Source organism: Odocoileus virginianus, chromosome 1 (assembly GCF_023699985.2).
Source record: "Odocoileus virginianus isolate 20LAN1187 ecotype Illinois chromosome 1, Ovbor_1.2, whole genome shotgun sequence".
In the NCBI taxonomy this organism is placed as follows: Eukaryota; Metazoa; Chordata; class Mammalia; order Artiodactyla; family Cervidae; genus Odocoileus; species Odocoileus virginianus.
In genome coordinates this window covers 64382685-64400492 of record NC_069674.1, presented here as the reverse complement: position 1 = coordinate 64400492, position 17808 = coordinate 64382685, and the positions used below count along the sequence as shown (strand labels likewise).

The 17808-nt window shown below is 43.3% G+C and overlaps 1 protein-coding gene across 7 annotated transcripts in view; it reads right to left on the bottom strand.

Moving 5' to 3' along the window:
- Positions 1-1036: 1036 nt before the first annotated feature.
- The window catches only part of ST7 (suppression of tumorigenicity 7), a 254937-nt gene continuing 238165 nt past the window's right edge, over positions 1037-17808 (bottom strand). For 5 of the 7 annotated variants that reach the window (XM_070468798.1, XM_070468811.1, XM_070468823.1 and 2 more), the window contains 3 exons: positions 14701-14793; positions 11900-12039; positions 9827-10863 (listed from right to left, as the gene is read on the bottom strand). In XM_070468798.1, coding sequence (XP_070324899.1) covers positions 10744-10863; positions 11900-12039; positions 14701-14793 — 353 coding nt within the window. In that variant the 3' untranslated portion in view covers positions 9827-10743. Of the gene's footprint in view, positions 1386-9826; positions 10864-11899; positions 12040-14700; positions 14794-17808 lie in introns of those variants that run through there. The other 2 variants (XM_070468806.1, XM_070468813.1) reach the window with 1 other exon arrangement.

Here is a 17808-nt window from a genome sequence, read left to right as displayed (position 1 = left end):
GCAGCACTACTGATGTGGATATAGGGTTTAGTTTCTTCCAAGATAGGGCAAGAGCCAACTGCATATGCCTGCCGTGGCTTTGCACAAAGGAGGTAGAGAAAAAAGCTTGCCCGAAGCATGAAAAGGCCTGTGCACCTAAACATTACCTGCCTCTTGACTCTGCTCTGGGATGAAGACCAGGAGGCTGCAGGAAGTCCAAATGCCAAGGGGGCTGTGGTGTGGTGCTTTCCCCAACTCTGCCTACTGTAACGCTCATGGGGAAAGATTCAGGATTCTAAACAAAAGGGAAAACAAACCATGTAAAGGACAGTCCTTTTTATAAAGCACTAGATTGAGATTCTGAATAGAGGTACTTTTCACTTCAGAAGAGGAGTCAAGGTTATTTATTTTTCTCTTTTGCTTAAGTAAAGCCAGATGCATGCTCGGCAGGTGTGACTCATGGAGAAGGCTTTCAAAGATGGTGAAGACAAACGACCACTTTGGTTCAGATCACGAAAACACTCAAAGAACGCTCACATGCACGCATCAAGAATGCAAAGATGATAAAAACAGAAATTACCCTTATGAGAAAATATTTTAAAAATGGCAATGTTGAAAAGTGGGCAGGTTCTACAATAGACTATCGGGTTAGCATCTTCTCATCAGAAGTTTTCTTCTCACAACAAATTTCAGAAAGCTGAACCAAAATGATTCCTTGAACCACAGTGCTGAGCTCTACTCTGTGAGTAGAGTCTGTGAACCAGAACTACCTGTCATGGCACATACTTTTCATTCATGCTTCCTGTCATTCATGCTGGAAGTTTCTTTGCATATTTGGCCTATGAGGGCACACAGTTTGGAGCTGAAAAGATGGTGCTTTTTAGCCAAAGAGAGTGTATTTTCCAAGCCAAAGAGTACCAATGGCCTGCTGAAATGAGCCCCTCAGCTCAGAATACCATCGTGTGGCATTCAGCAGATTTGGGGGCCTTAGTAAATTAAGTGTAACCTATAGGTTTATTTGGATACCAACGATTTTAGGGTTGGGAGACACAACTGGTTGCTGCAATACACAAAAGTTTATTTTTGACTTTTTTTCTTTTCTGAAGGCAAAATATAATAGAACTGAACATCAGTGAATTTTGTACAACAAAAACAGCTTTTAATATGGAACAGACAGTTCATGAAGGTTTTAAAATCCTGGAATGGCTTCCCTTTTTCAAAGTCATGCTTTCTTGCGGTCCGCGAGGAGTTGGCACAAGGAGACGGTGGCACCTGCTGGGCGCGGTGACAGGGAGGACGGGTGGGCTCCCCTAGATCCGAGTCAGCTGGTGCCACAGGCTGGAAGGCAGGATGCTCTCCACTTTTTCCATGACAAAGTTTAAGGGGGCAAACAACGTGCTGAGGAACTGTGGACAGACCAGAAGAGCACACAGTCAGGAGAGATCTGGTGTTTTCTTTGACTACATAGGGTCTCAGTTGTGGCACGTGGGCTTAGTTGCTCCATGGCATATGGGATTTTAGTTCCCTGACTAGGGACTGAGCCCGCGTCCCCTGCATTGTAAGCCAGATTCTTAACCACTGAACCACCAGGGACGTCCCTCAGGAGAGACCTTGTTCAAGATTATAAAACCAATCTCTCCAACCCATGCTTGCGTATTAAGTCTCTGCATCATAAAAAGTCCCCAAATACTACAATTACAGATTATGTTTGTAGGAAATACTGGTTGATGGACAAACCTGCATTCCAGTTTCTGTCCCCCACCTCAACCCCATCACCCCGAGTCCTGATGGACAAGGGGAAGAAATGTTGGCTGACAGGCCCTTCACTCCTTGGATAGCTGCCCTCAGTGCTGAGGCCTTCCAACTGGTCTTCAGGATATGAGGCTGCCCATGGAGATGACCAGTGCCATCCAAAGGGACAGAGGACGGGTGCTGAATGAGCAGAAGAGCTATAACATGGCGACAACTCCTCCACCTGCTTGTCTACTTATAGAGCTTTAAGTGGAAACCGCAACAACAACAAAAGGTCCAGTCTGCGGGATGGTTGTGAGCTGCTCTGGGATCCTATGATTTCCCGAACACCTGCAGCCCATGCTTCTTTCTGAAACAGCTGCTCAGCGGTGAGCACCATGGGAGCCTGGGCGAAGGTAGCAGGCCAGCCACTCCATGGACCACACATCCTTGTGAAAAAGATGTTCCTCTGAAGAGACCTTCAGAATCTCTTTCATTTGGTTACAGAGATCCTTTCTGTCTTTCATGTAGAGAATAATATTCTTGAAAAGCACCTTTTAAAAAAGCCAGGCGCCTCACCTAAGACTCATTTAACATGATTTCAAGTCTGTTCTTATATTCTCATGAAGAATCAGCCTCTTTCCACAAGCCATCAGCAGCTGGCAGAGGAAGTGCCTAAACCCAGCCAGGTACAAGACGGGTATCTGGATGGATTCCTTGCTCTCTGTTCAGAACCAAGGTGTCTGGTCCTCATACTGTGGAGTCCTTTGTCCCAGTCCCCTGTAGAGAGCACAGCACAGTCTACACCACCAAGAGTTGCCCACAGAACTGCCGTGTAAGACATGAGTACATACACAGAATAGAAAGCACAGTTCTGAGGCCAAACTGGCAGATGTGCATTTAATCAAGTTAAAACAGGCTCCTCTACTGGTCACATGTTCTATGGACTTCAGGTCCTCAGAAAGAAGTATGGTAGGCAAGTTTCCCAAATTTACTTGACCTCAGAATCTTTTCTTCTTTTTTCAAAAAAGAACCAGTAGAATACAAACTGGGAAGGCCTGTACCACATTATGGCAGGATCATCAAGGGTGAGATTTGTGTAACGAAAACTCGAGAGTTTTCTCTATGTTGTCTTCTCTGTGTTGCCTCTTTCACAACAATCGAATATATTTACTCAGTAAGGCACTTAAGTACTGGGTGAGATATAGAAGTGTCTAGGACAAAAGTCCCACTGTCAGAGAGGTCAGCGCCTGGGGGAGGGGGAAGGGAGCTACTAACAGCTGTACCCAGCAAAGTAACAGTGCCAGGTGGACCATAACGCAGCAGACGACGGACACACAAGAAAAGCGCCGGGAAGGTCAAAAGGGAGAGAACCCATTCTGTTGAAAGGAACAGAAGCTGAAAATGACGTGACTCAAACAGTCCCCAGTGGATGGCTGGGTATGAAAAAAACAGAGATGGGATAAGAATAGTAAGGAAAGAAATGAGAGCAAGGCGGGGGGTGGGGGCGGTGGATGGAGTTGGGGCCTCCAGGCTCAACGAACAGCTGGAACAGAAGTGGGAAAGCAAAGCAGCTAGGAAGATCAGAAGATAATAAACAGTTCAGTTTTGCTGGAAGGGACAGAGGAAGAGTGCTAAGAAGCGAACGGAAGAGCGCTGGGGAGGGCCTTGAGTGTCAGTTTGGACTTGCACTTAAGAATAAGGCAGCCTCTGGAGAGGGTGTGGAGAAAAGGGAACCCTCTTACACTGTCGGTGGGAATGTAAACTAGTACAGCCGCTATGGAGAACAGTGTGGAGATTCCTTAAAAGACTGGAAATAGAACTGCCATACGAGCCACCAATCCCACTCCTGGGCATACACACGTGTACCCCAGTGTTCATCGCAGCACTGTTTATAATAGCCAGGACATGGAAGCAACCTAGATGTCCATCGGCAGACAAGTGGATAAGAAAGCTGTGGTACATATACACAATGGAATATTACTCAGCTTTTAAAAAGAATGCATTTGAATCGGTTCTAATGAGGTGGCTGAAACTGGAGCCTATTATACAGAGTGAAGTAAGTCAGAAAGAAAAACACCAATACAATATATTAACGCATATATATGGAGAAGGAAATAGCAACCCACTCCAGTATCCCTGCCTGGAAAATCCCATGGACAGAGGAGCCTGGTAGGCTGCAGTCCATGAGGTCGCAAAGAGTCAGACACGACTGAGCGACTTCACTTCACTTCACTTCATGGAATTTAGAAAGATGGTAACAATGACCCTATATGAGAGACAGCAAAAGAGACACAGATATAAAGAACAGACTTTTGGACTCTGTGGGAGAAAGCAAGGGTGGGATGATTTGAGAGAACAGCACTGAAACATGTGTATTGCCATATGTGAAATAGATCGCCAGTCCAGGTTCAAAGCATGACATAGGGTGCTCAGGGCTGGTCACCTGGACAACCCTGAGGGATGGGATGGGGAGGGAGGGGGAGGGGCGTTCAGGATGGGGGACACATGTACACCCATGGCTGATTCATGTGAATATATGGCAAAAACCACTACCATATTGTAATTAGCCTCCAATTAAAATAAATTTAAAAAATATACAATGGAGAAAAGAGTCTCTTCAATAAATGGTGGTGGGAAAACTGAACAATTACATGCAAATAAATGAAATTAGAACACTCTAACATCATACACAAAAAACAAACTCAAAATGGATTAAAGACTTAAATGTAAAAACAGATGCTATAAAAATCCTTGAGGAAAACAGAGGTGGAATACTCTTTGACATACATCAAAGCAATATCTTTTTGGATCTGTCTCCTACAGTAATTAATGAAAATAAAAATAATCAAATGGGACCTGATCAAACTAAAAGCTTTTGCACAGCAAAGGAAACCATAAACAGAATAAAAATACAACCTACAGAATGGGAGAAAATATTGGCAAATGATGCAACCAACAAGAATTAATGACCAAAATATACAAACAGTGCATAGAGCTCAAAAAAAAAAAAAAAGGTGGGGGTGGGTGCAAAAGATCTAAATAGATGTTTCTCCAAAGAAGGCATACAAATGGCCAAAAGGCACATGAAAAGATGCTCAACATCACTAATTATTAGAGAAATGAAAATCACAGTTTCAATGAAGTATCATTTTATACCAGTCAGAATGGCTATCATCAAAAAGTCTACAAATAATAAATGTCAGAGAGGGTATGGAGAGACAGGTACCTTTTTACACTGTTGGTGGGAAAGTCGGTTGGTACAGCAACCATGGAGAGGAATATGTGTGTGTGCGTGCTAAGTTGCTTCAGTCCGACTCTGTGTGATCATTGGACTGCACCTTGCCAGGCTCCTCTGTCCGTGGGATTCTCTAAGCAAGAATATTGGAGTGGGTAGCCATTCCCTTTTCCAGGGATCTCCCCAACCCAGGGATAGAACCTGGGTCTCAGGCATTGCAGGCAGATTCTTTACCGTCTGAGCCAGCAGGAATTATTATTATTACCTTCTCCAGAAAAGCAGTATAGAAATTTCTTTAAAATCTAAAAATAGAGGTACCATATGATCCTGCAATCCTACTCCTAGGCATGTATTCAGAGAAAACCACAATTTGAAAAGCTATGTGCATCTCAATGTTCACTGTAACACTACTTCCATTAGCCAAGACCTGGAAGCAACCTAAATTTCCATTGACAGATGAGTGGATAAAGAAGTGGAATAGTTACACAATGGAATATTACTGAGCCATAAAAAGAATGAAATAATGTCATCTGCAACAACATGGATGGACCTAGCAATTATCTTACTAAGTGAAGTAGGCCAGACAGAAGAAGACAAGTATCATATGATATCACTTATATGTAGAAATCTAAAAAAAATGATACAAATGAACTTATATTCAAAGCAGAAATAGCCCCACAGACATAGAAAACAAACATGGTTACCAAAGGGGAAGGGGGAGGATAAATTAGGAGTTTGAGATGAACACAACACACTACTCTGTATAAAAGAGATAACCAATAAGGACTACTGTAGAGCACAGGGAACTATACTCAATATTTCATAACAACCTATAAGGGAAAATAAGCTGAAAAACTATATATATATGTGTACATATCTACATGATTATCTATTTCTGCATTTTTTTCCTTCAAAAATAACTAATTTCTACCCATGCTCATGTGAAAATAAATTAGTATACATCTTAAAAAAAAAAACAAACAAGAATAAGGCAGCCTCAATAGTTCTCGAGTGAAGGAAGGATGGCTTTGTACTCCAGTAGGTGCTAACGCACGGCAATGCCTGGCTTTCTGAAACTATCCTTGGCTGGGCGCTCAGTACCACATGGCTTGCTTACTCTACTAACTGGATGGCTTGCACATCTCAGTTCAGAGCTGGATGCAGTTGTGGGAGATCCCAGACCCAGGAATAAGCAATTACTGCCCACGCTGCCTCTGAAAGAGGCTGTAAAAATCCTAGTTCTGAGAGTGTAATATGGAACAAGTCTCCTGACTCTATCAGTCCAACATAGTAACACTGCAGAATTTAAAATATACATACATAGCATTTGTTTGTAATCAGAGACTGTCAAGGCCCCATAACATATATTTGCCTGTATGTAATAGTTCCATGAAGAGGAGCTAGGTGCTAAACTGGTCTGGATGACCCAGGCATCCTGGCAAGAGTTGGAAGATGGGGCCCGATGAACATTTTGCTGGTGAAGTTGTCATATCCTGAAAACCTGACCAAAAACAGATTTATAACTACCAAATTTGTGACTGAGGTGGGAAGGAATGACTGGTGCATTAACACGAGCCAGAGTGGTTAGATGAAAGGCACCACTCAAAGTCTGGGTTTTGGGTGGCTTTCTAACTAACTGGAGGTGGCGGGGACACAGGGAGCCACAGCATGGGTAGAAGAACAAATGAAGATGCTGTTACAAGGCTGGTTCAAAATAAAGGCCTGCCTGCTTATTTGCTTTGTTTTGGGCACTGACCTGACTTGGATAAAAGGAAGGCCTCTGGAAATTCAGCGGCAAGCCTTGCTCAGCTTGAGGTCTGCAAACACCCCTTTCCACATTTGGCCACAAGATGCAATGAACCTTGCGCCTGTCTAGACCACACCTGTGCTTCTCAACCAGGTTCCACAAGAAAAGTAAGTCCTGATACCTCCCGTGTGTGTGACCATTGACTGCTCTCCCTTGTATCTAGGATGTTCTATCCTTGGGAGAATTGAGAAAAGAATCCTTTGAACTGTTTCCTAGAGATCCTAGTTCTCTCGCATTCACCCAGTTGGGATGCGCACCCTTTGTTACTAGGTTACCTTCCTCTTTAGCAGCACTCCTCATGTCCTCTTCCCCATCCCTCACCCAAGGAAGCAGCAGCAATGTAATAAGGTGCCTGAAACCAATAAGCTCTTTTCACTTAGTAGCTAGACAAAGGTCAGTGGCTTTCATCAGGAGGTACTACCAAAAGAAAAAGTTTGGTGGAACATGCCTTACTTCCTTGGGATGCTCATTTATATTTCTTTGCAAGTTTGAAAATCAGTCAAAACTTTCTGGCCCCAAACTCAACCAATGCACATGGAGAAACAACAGTTTCACTGAGGGACTTGGGAAATGTTATTGCCTGAAAAGTTAAGTCTGAATGAGCAACACCAGGCAACCCTGGAACAGCTCATCTATCTCAATGTCCAAAACTCCTGTCCTGAGGGCAGAGATACATGGTCCAAAACCCACCCACTGTAATTTAATCAGTGTCTTGTGGTGAGAAAAAGCAACTGAACTAATAATAAAAGAGAGAGACACTTCAATTGCCTGATCCTCCTTTTCCCAAAACACCATTATTTAGAAGAAGGTCATGGCTCACAACATGCTTCATTAACATTTGAAAAGCCTCTGCTTATCTGAATAAGTTCCAGGTGCCCTATTGCAATCAGACAATTGACATTTCACTGTAATCAATATCAGACTTCAAAGAGGTCAGGGCCTATAAGTTGAAGAAGAGAGTCAGGAGTCAGGGGGCTGGATCTCAGGGAAGGAGAGAGACCAGAGGAGTAAAGACAGGGCCCTTCAAGCAGAAGAGGTCAGCACGCTGACCTTCCCACATTCTGTGAGGGGCTGGGTTTGGAACGATCACTTATTTATATGAGCAACCTTATCTTGGTAACCAAACATTCTAGGAAGAGTTAGTTCTAAGTCATTGAGGTAGATTAGATTAGGCGGGGAGAGCCAGTTGAAGCCTCTCATTTTACTATTTTCCAGTGGCTCACACTTGGCTGCGGGCTTCCTTACTGGCTGCGTATCAACATGTAAACACACTGGAGAGTTCCCAAGCTGCACGCAGCCTGGCGGGTGGCAGTGCAATCTCTCTCCATCTACTAAGTCATTATCCCAGGGACATTATCTCAGGCGAGGGCTGAGAAAATCATTTTCACAAGCTGCAAATGGTTGCAGGCAGCCTTTAGGGCAGCTGTGATAACCTGTGGGGGTCTTCACGAGGGGCCTGATGAGGTGACAAGAGTGAAAATGTGGCGAAGACTCGGAGGGGGGGGGAGGAGGAAGGAGACGGGGCTTGTCTCCTTCAGGCTATCCATCTTCCTTCCCCACAGAATCTCTCCAGACATTTTGGAAACTGCTAAACCTTAATGAAGGGGGAGATGAATGTGATCCTCCAGGCAGAGGTTTGGAAGCAAATTTATCTTAACTACATTTGAAAACTGTGAGTAGCTGACCAAGCTATCACACCTTGGTAGCATATAAAATAAGAGGACTGTAAAGGCAAATTTATATTTTATTTAATCATTTGGTCTCTGACTCAAAACTAAAGCTTTGGAAACATTAAAAGGAGAGTGGCCCTTGGTCTAATCTGTAATGAACACATCTTTGCAATACTGTGGCAGCGACGCAGCCTAACCTAGGGAATGCCCAGTTGTAGTCTATGTACCATCTGCCATTCCTTCTAGCCCTGTCCCTGGTTAACGCAGCTTCAGGCAGTCACTCCATATAATACAGTGGTTCTCAGCCCGGGCTGCACACCCAAATCACCAAGAGGGAGCTTCTGAAAACTCAGATTCCCAGGCTGCACCCCAGGCCAATTAAGTCAGAGTCCCCTGGGTTGGCAGATCAGGCATCAGTAAATTTTAAGCTTCCCAGATAATCTGAAGGTGCAGCCAGGGTGAAGTCACTGGTTCCTAGAAAGCAGTCACCTCAATGGCTCTGACACTGCACCATGCATCCACAGATGGCTGCTAGAAGGCTGGCTTTCATGAGGCCAGTGTTCTCTGAAGGAATAGTCCTCAACCCATCCATCTTCATAATGAGTGGTGGGTGGGGAGGGAGCTTGTTAAAAACACAGATTCCAGGGTGCTAACACTCAACACTCTGAACTCCTAGTGGTGGGGCCAGGTGAATTCTGTGCACACCAGAGGCTAAGAATCATTGTCCTGATCCCAAACTCCCACCAAGAGCTGTATATTAGTTTAAGGAAGAACACTGGGCCAATGACGTTGTCGAATGTTGTGAATATACTCTTATTTTAAATTTCACTACATTATACTCTAATCTACCAGACTTTTGGCGGCTACTTTAATTCAGAGGTTGGCTTTGGATAGAAGCAAATAATGAATGGCATAGGCTCATACATTAGGGAGTATCCACAGTGGAAGCTTGGATGATAGTGGGTTCAGGAATCATATCATGTTAAGGAACTTTAAGATATTCTGTCTGAAGAAAACAGAAGGTAGTAAGTTAGAAGTAAGAGGTGGCCATGAATGTAGTAACTGCCTCAAGAATTTCAAACAGGAAGTAGAGTTGTTCGCTATAGTTTTGGAGAGTAGAATAGGAACATAAGTAGAAATTAAAGGAGGGCAGACTTGACCAATAAAAGGAAGAGTTCTGAGTGATCCAATAATGGAACAGGCTTCCAGGTTGAACAGGTGAGTGCCCCATGGCTAAAAGTATTCAAGATGCATCTAGGTGATGTCTATCAAGCTACTGTTGAAGGCAATTTGTTTAAGGTCCCTTTCAACTATTAGCATCTATGATTATAATTATAAAAGAAGAAATGCTAAGCTGTATCTGAGTTTTTACTCTGATTCTTTCTGCAGAAACCACTACCATTTATTCATTTAATAATCATTTATTGAAAACCTACTGTGTGTAAGGCAAAGCTGTGGGGATACAGAGATGAGGAAGACACAGTCCTGCTCGCAAGGAGCTCACATTCTAAAAGGGGGTCAGACAAGATTTTAACAATTATAATACAGTACAATAAATGTAATAATATAGGTATTCATGGGTGGGGTCAGAGAGGAAAGGTGTCTAACTCAGCTTAGGAGGAACTCAGAAAAGAAGCCGAGTATAAAAGAACAAAGAGGCATTAGTAGACTGGACAAGTGCTGGTGGGAATGGGGAAGGGCATTCCACACAGTGTGAACGGAAAGTGCAAAAGCTCTGGGGTGCACAAGAGCCTGCTGCATCTGGGAATGGTGAGAAATCCACTGTGGCCCAAGAGCAGTGCCTGGGCAAGAGTTGAGAGAGACAAGCTGAAGAGGCAAGCAAGGGCCAGATCACAAAGGACCTTGTGTGCCATGCTAAAGGCCTGTGCCTTTATCCTGCTGTTGGTGGGAAACCACTGGGGAAATTCAAGCACAGAAGTGACATGCTCAGATTTTTTAAAAACATCATTCTTGGGTCAGTACAAAGGAAATCCTGGCAGAGGATAAGCCTGGAAAAAAGGAGGCCAGTTAAGACTCTTGCAAGAAATCAGAAAGATCTAAGCTGAGAGAGAGTCTCGGGGGAAGAAGGAAGATAAGAGGTGAGTTCCATCTACTGACCGCCGAGCGGCTCAGGAGGTTAGATCCGACAGACTGTGGAAACAGAGACCGATGGGATGTAAGGGGTGAGAGAAGGGAGAGTCTGGGAGGGCTGCTGAGTTTCTGGCTTGAGTGACTGGGTGGATGTCAGACCCACTGGCGGAGGTCAGGGATACGGGAGGAGGAGCAGTTTTGGTGGTGGGGGGAGGAGGGTGATGAGTTCAGTTTTGGAAATGTTGAGACTGAGGTGCCGGTGGGATTTCCAGTTCATCTTCAACACGCATGAAAATACTCTCGCAATTCCAGTCCCTGAGCTCTGCCGAGCAGAAAATGTCAATCATCTGGAAAGGGATTAAATCAACCCAGCCAAGTTAGAAATCATCCTTTCTGACTCCACTTGCCTTGAAATCAGAATGGAGTTCCAGGGACAATTGGTATTCTTTTTCTGACTTCTTCTGTTTGAAACTCCTCTGTGACAAAATTAGTAAACTTATCCTCACTGTGTGTGCAGGTGGAAATTGTCAGTTTTCATCAAGGAAACAATGGTTCTTGGTTGTCAATGCAGATGACTTTTCTTATTAAAGCTCTTCTCCATAATCATCTTTTTTTTTTTTAGAAAAAAATTTAATAGTCATTTTATTTCACTCAATATATCTAAAATAACCATTTTAACATGAATTCAGTACAGTAACTAATGAGATACTGTATATTCTTTTCCAAGACTAAGTTTGAAATTTGGTGTATATATTATAGTCTCAGTGCATCTCTTTTTAAAAATTTTTATTGGAGTATAGTTGCTTTACCATGTTGTTAGTTTCTATACATATACAGCTATACATATACCATAACCTTCTTTAAAGAGTCTTAATGGATTCTGATATTTCTAAACATTATATTTCTATACTTATTAATACTATACACCCTTCACACCTTCTCAGTTCATTCCCCAATTTAATTTGTTGATACTACAACTTTTAAAATTTAAATCATCTTTGAAAATGTAAATTCTATCCTTCTTGAAGGAAAGACCTACAATACCTAAAGATTAGAAATAATGTCATTCAATTTATATAAAACTGAATAACCTCCCAAATATTTTTCATTTGCTAGGATTTCTTTAATTCTTCATGTAATTCTTTTAGAACTCGCGCATTTTGGGAGAACTGCTGAGAATTTTTTTGTATGTGAAATGAGGCCAGGCATGCAGTAATAAACAAGCTACACTTTCTCATTTTGATTCCACTGATGAAGTATCAGTGAGCAAAGGATCAGTACAAGCACACTCACTTTTACACGACCCTCCCCCGTTTCTCTTATGCTGCTTTTCATGACTTTCCCTGCCACCTGCCTGAGGCCTCCCCCTTGGCAAATACTCACAGCTTTTGCAAAGACCCCCATGAGTTCCGGGAACTGATGTGTCAGGAGGGCCAGCATGGCTGTGAAGGAACACAATCCAGCAGTAAAGAGAATAAAGAAGGGAAGCTCCTTTTTGGGGTAAACTGAGACTTCATGGAAAGCTGTGGAGAAGAACAAAAGGGAAGTGTTAGAGTTGCAGTGAAATGCACTCTCAGGGGACGGACTCTTCAGAGCTTTGGCTGAAGCCTTTTGGAAAGGAAAAACGTAGGGCCCTTGCATGAATGAGTGCCAACATCTCCGCCAGCCTCTGGGACCTAATGCTTCTCCCAAGTCCATATTTACCCTTCAGGACTCTATCCAGGGCATGATGGAGCTAACATGGGGATGTCACATGTTCATGGGCAGGGACAGTGACACTATCCACACCTAATACACAGCATTCCTTTCTCAAAAGGAAACACAAACAAAACTTTATTCAAATTATAAAACACATGTTCACTGAACAAAACGTGTAAAATCCAAAATCAAGTATCCTGAAAGAAAAACTCTTCTCTCTAGGTTGTCACTGTCCTGTAATCTTTAAATCACTGTCATAGGGAGATACTAGTGTGTATGTGTGTATGCTGTCACTCAGTCGTGTCTAATTCTTTGTGACCATGGACTGTAGCCCGCCAGGCTCCTCTGTCCATGAGATTCTCTAAGCAAGAATACTGGAGTGGGTAGCCATTCCCTCCTCCAGGGGATCTTCCCAACCGAGGGATCGAACCTGCATCTCCTATATTAGCTGGCAAGTTCTTCACCTCTAGCACCACCTGGGAAGCCCAGATATTAGTGTAGCTTGTATTTTTCCCTGGTACAATCTAACTGTATCAGTGGAGGATACCACCCTGAGGGAGAGACATTTAGCAAGGACCATCCATCCATCAATGATGGGAGATTTTAGAGCTTTTCATAACTTTTAAATCAAGTGACCTGCACAGAGAGAAAAGCACCAAAGGCTGGCCCCGCGGAAGGAAGCCGTGTGTGTGGCTGTGTGTGAAAAACACTGCCATTCCAACCAAAGGACCAAGGGTCTACATCTTCCTCAGGAAACCCAAGGTCTCAAGCCTTTCCTCGACCTTTCAACTCTAAGCCCAAAACAAGAGAGGGTAGAGGGCCAGGGAGGGACAAACACAAACAAGCACCTGAACCTGAACCCAGGGAAGTCAACCTGCTCGGATTCTCCTTGGGTGGACGTGTGCTCAGGGCCACCGTGGACCCCGCACCACTAATGTGCTGAACACTAATGTGCTCATCCTTACCCACAACACCCAGTGACTGTGAAGGGAAGTCAGACTTGAACCACTGCATTCAATTAAATCAACGTGAGTCATAATTTTCTATTCTAGGGCTGTAAAGATTATTCCTAGACACTATCTTTTAAGAACTATAATCTTGTTCTAATAGTGAAGCTATCCCCCATGGAAACATGTTTGAACACAATTAAAACATTTTAAAACAATGTACTTTTTAGAAAACTGCCTTTCTTACCAGAAATCAGAAATGCTAATAAGGATCTCCCTGAAGGGAGAGCTGAAAGGAAAAAGTGTGGGCCCATCACAGACGCTGTTTCTAAACCAAATCTAATGCAGAGTGAGGCACCCAACCCCTTTACACAAAAATGCAGATGGTGAGGAACACCATACCACTGCGGCCGCCAACTCCGGAGGTAACGCGTCACCCAAAAAAGAAAAGAGCTGTCTGCTGCTCCTTCATCCTGAGACGGCAGCTCATTTTGCACCTGGACCCCACCATTTTGGAGATTTAGAACCGTCTCGAAAAATGTGGCCATTGGACAGTTTATAAGCACCCAGGGCTCCAAAGTTCAGCTGGTCCTCTGGGCAAAGCATCTAACTATGTTAGAGCTATGAGATGTGATAGAACTGGGGCCGGTGCAGGGTGGGAGTGGCAGGAGAGCGGACAGGAAAGAGAGAATAGTCAAAATTTGGAGCTTATTATCTGAGGGAGAGAAGTATGTCCTAAGGCAGGGCCACATGAAGGGCCTGGACACGATTCCTTACACACAGTATAATTTGATAATAACTATTTAGCTGGAATTGTCAAAACAATGTTGGATTACAGTAAACCAAATCATCCTTCCCACGTGCGGTACAGGCCCTCCAACTGCCAGCTGGTTAAGGCCCTCGAGGGTAGGGTTTGCCCTCTGCCTACTGTGGACAGGGCTGAGGCTGCACGTGTGCCCTGCACACACCGCACCAGCTCACTGCATGCCATCCAAGAGATGCTCGCGGGAAATCGTGCCAGCCAACAGCCTTGCATCACTGCAGAAAGCACGCCCACCCGGCCCCCGGGTCCGTTTCTGGGGGCAATGCCAGCATCCCCAAGCGGCCCTGCTCTCCCTGCCAGACTCTTCTGCAGCTCCTCTGCTTCTCCTTTAGACTCCAGTGTGTGCAGACTGCCTCTGACCAGCGGGAGAGCCCAGGCCAAGCCCCGCACAGTGGATCCGCCCAGCAAGGGGCATCTGCCCCAAACTAGGGTCTCTGTGCTCAGACCAGCCAGGACATGATGCCTCTTCATCTAAACTTCAGTCACCAGGGGTCTTTCCCTTTGATGAATCTGGAAAGACGTGGAGGAGCAAGAAGCCAAGCCCACACACATAACTCACTTTAATGCTTATGCTATCAAATGAGGACAGGGTTTGGGAGAAGAGTAATAGAAGACTAGGAACATCATAAACATTTATCATTCCCACCTCTTTCTATCCCCGTTGTCAGCACACCACCCTCACCAGCCCAGAAGAGGAATACAGAGGGGAGACTTACATGGAAGCAGCTCGCGATCTGCTGTCTCTGTACAGATGGGGTAGGGATAAAACAGATGCCCCTTTTCCAAGGGATAAGGGATCATCCGAAAAGCTGAAAAGGAGAGACAATATGTTAGAGGCACAATATTTGTCTCATAACATCTCAACTTCACGAAGAGCATTTTGAGCATTTTTATAATGGTGAACATTTCTACAAGTAACTTTCAGAAAGGATGCGAGACTTACCCAAATTCTGAGGCATGTGCCAGAGAAATTGTCAGAGATGTGTTATGACAAATGACTCACACATTAACCTCACACTACATATCTGGACAAACCTCACAACACTGGGTGGGGATGGCGGTGCAGAGGAGTAGGCAAAGCCATCAATTCCAATACCCACGGTTTCCTCAGCTATAAAATATTATGAAAATGTCATGAGCACTAATTCAATATAGCTCAGCTGATAGTAATAACACAAACCTGGATGGAAATGCTTCCCCAAGAAGCAACGTGGACTGACTTGTGAGAGCATGTCACAGATGCACAAATATGAAAGGCATTCTAGCATGTCTATTTTAAAAATATGTCTAGGTGGATTAGAATTCCAACCAAGATGGATAAAAACAAGAATCTAAAAGTGCATGACTTGGGAGGTATTTCTAAACTTTATGAAACTTTTAAATCTTCAACATCATGTGGGGGAAAAAATGGATCTGGAGAGATTGAGTATTTGTATTTTGAGGATGTCAGGCCACGTAAGCTCTGCTTTTGGGGCATCAGATAACATTAGGTCTCACACTGAATTATGACTTTCCAGTCAATCCATCTCTTCCCATTTTCACATGCGTTACTCTCCCTGTTACAATGTCATCAGCATGTTAGTCTCACTATCCCTATGAACAGTACTCGAGGAGGTAATTTTTCTTCCACAGATGTCCAGCAACTACAGCATGCCATAGATATGAAATATAAAAAAACTAGACCCTACACTGGGAATGTCGAATTACGATCCTTGCCTTCATGTGTGTCAAAGAGGGATGGCGGCAACACAGCAAACCTTTCAGCCTCAAATGCTGCATTTCAAGGACTCTTAGCTATGTCCTCAGCTGTGTAATTACCAAAGTCTTCTCAAAATGCTGTCAATGTACATATTTGTCTTTTGCATACTTATTTCAAACAGAAATCAGAAACAAAGAATGTTCTCCCTCACGAGACATGACAAGGTTCCATTGTAACCAGCATCAGTGCACATATGGTATTTATTCTGGTGTCTGAATATTATTTAAAAGTAAAAACATTATGTATGTGATCCCAGCATTTGGAATGCAGTCAATCTGCACCACAGTGCTATCACTCTGAGGTTACAGCACGTTGCCACGGAGAATATAAATCACTACAAACGTGGGATTAGAGCAGAGCCAGTTTGCTGGCAGTTGGCTGAGGTAAAAATGTTATCAATTTTCCTCTTGTAACAGAAACCTCTTAAACAGAGATTAAAACATTAAAAACACCCCAGACTTTAACTCTTCTTAAAATGAAAGGCTCACCCTAGTTCAATCAGACCTTCTCTTTCATGCAAACCAAGATGACTTTTGCCCATTACAGCAAGCAAAAGAGGTGTTCCCTGCACAAGTTGTTAACACACAAAGATTACTTGAAGGAACCAGCATTTCTCTCAGTAGAACTAGGTTTTCAAGAGAAGGAAAAAAATTACAAAACCAAAAAAAAGAAAAACTCACTTAGTGCTTTATAGGATACACTAAACTCTCTTCTGGGAAGCAGGGCATTTAAACTGCAATATGGCAGGATTTTAATACCATTTCCCATAAATGATGGCTGCTATGAAAGCATCCCAAAAATGTAGAAAAACCTATGTGGAAGGTTTTTTTTTTTTTTAAATCCAGATTTTCATGTGCACTAGGGCTCCTGTAATTAAGAATCTGTCCAGGTTCATATGATATAAATAAACCCTCAGTTTTCAAAGTGGCTATAAATTTGAATGCTAAATTTTATTCAAAACTGAAGTCAGTTTGCACTTCAGGGAACAATTTTTTAAATGAAATATAGGAGTGCAAGATCTTGAGAGTGTTCAACCATAGAAATCAAATGGTTGGTTGGTGTCTTTTCAATCAGATACCAAACGCTTTTTACTCCACTATTTGGCATGCATACAGATTTTGTGCATCAAGTTACTATTTCCCTTCTAATCAGTTCTGGTCTTTCTGGAGAGGGTGAAGACACTGATTATATATGATTCAACAAAGAATACACACACACTCTTCCTGTACCATCCTCTGCCCCCAAACCCCGTGATAACAAGGATGCTTATGTGCCCTTAAAATTTCTCTTTCTCATGTCAGTTGTCATTTACATCGAGTTCATAAAATAATGTTAAGACTTTTGGCTTCACTAAACAAAAGCAAACACAGTTTCTGTTTGCAATTCTATCCTTTATCCACCCTGCTGGGTGGGGTCCAGCAAAGTGTGAGATAAGCACTGGAGGTCTAGAAAGAGCGGGAAGAGGCACCAGATGAGCCGTGCCAGCTGCACCCCCCGCCTCCTGGTCCTTTCACTGCACTTATGTATAACTGCCACACAAGGACCTTGGGGCTTTAGCTGAACGGCCAGAACTTTTGCAAGTGCAAGTAGTAACACACTGATTTAGCAGGGCAAGTGAGAATGAAAAAAAACGTCATTTGAACTGTTTTATGAATTTGATCTATTTCATGAGTGACCTCCTAAAATATTTCCATCAAAAAAAAAAAAATGATACATTTCAGAAGAAACACATGAAAATGTATGTGCATTTGGTTAGAAAAAAAACAAAAAATCTGGACTATTCAGTGTTAGTACATGGAACTCAGTGGCATTGTTGCATTTTCCGTTGTGCCATCTCCTCCCCTACCTTGGTTTCCACTGCGCCTTTGTGGGAGAGGCAAAATGAAACTGGGAACTCTTAGTGAACACAGCAGGCCCTCCACAATAACGTGTGAGACATTACACTACTGCCTTCTGGCCCCACCCAGACACATTTTCTAGATGGGTTTCAAGCCTATATCAGTGTTGCACCCATCAGAGACTTGACCAATTCTGGATAAAGAATCAAGAGAACCAAAGAACGGAC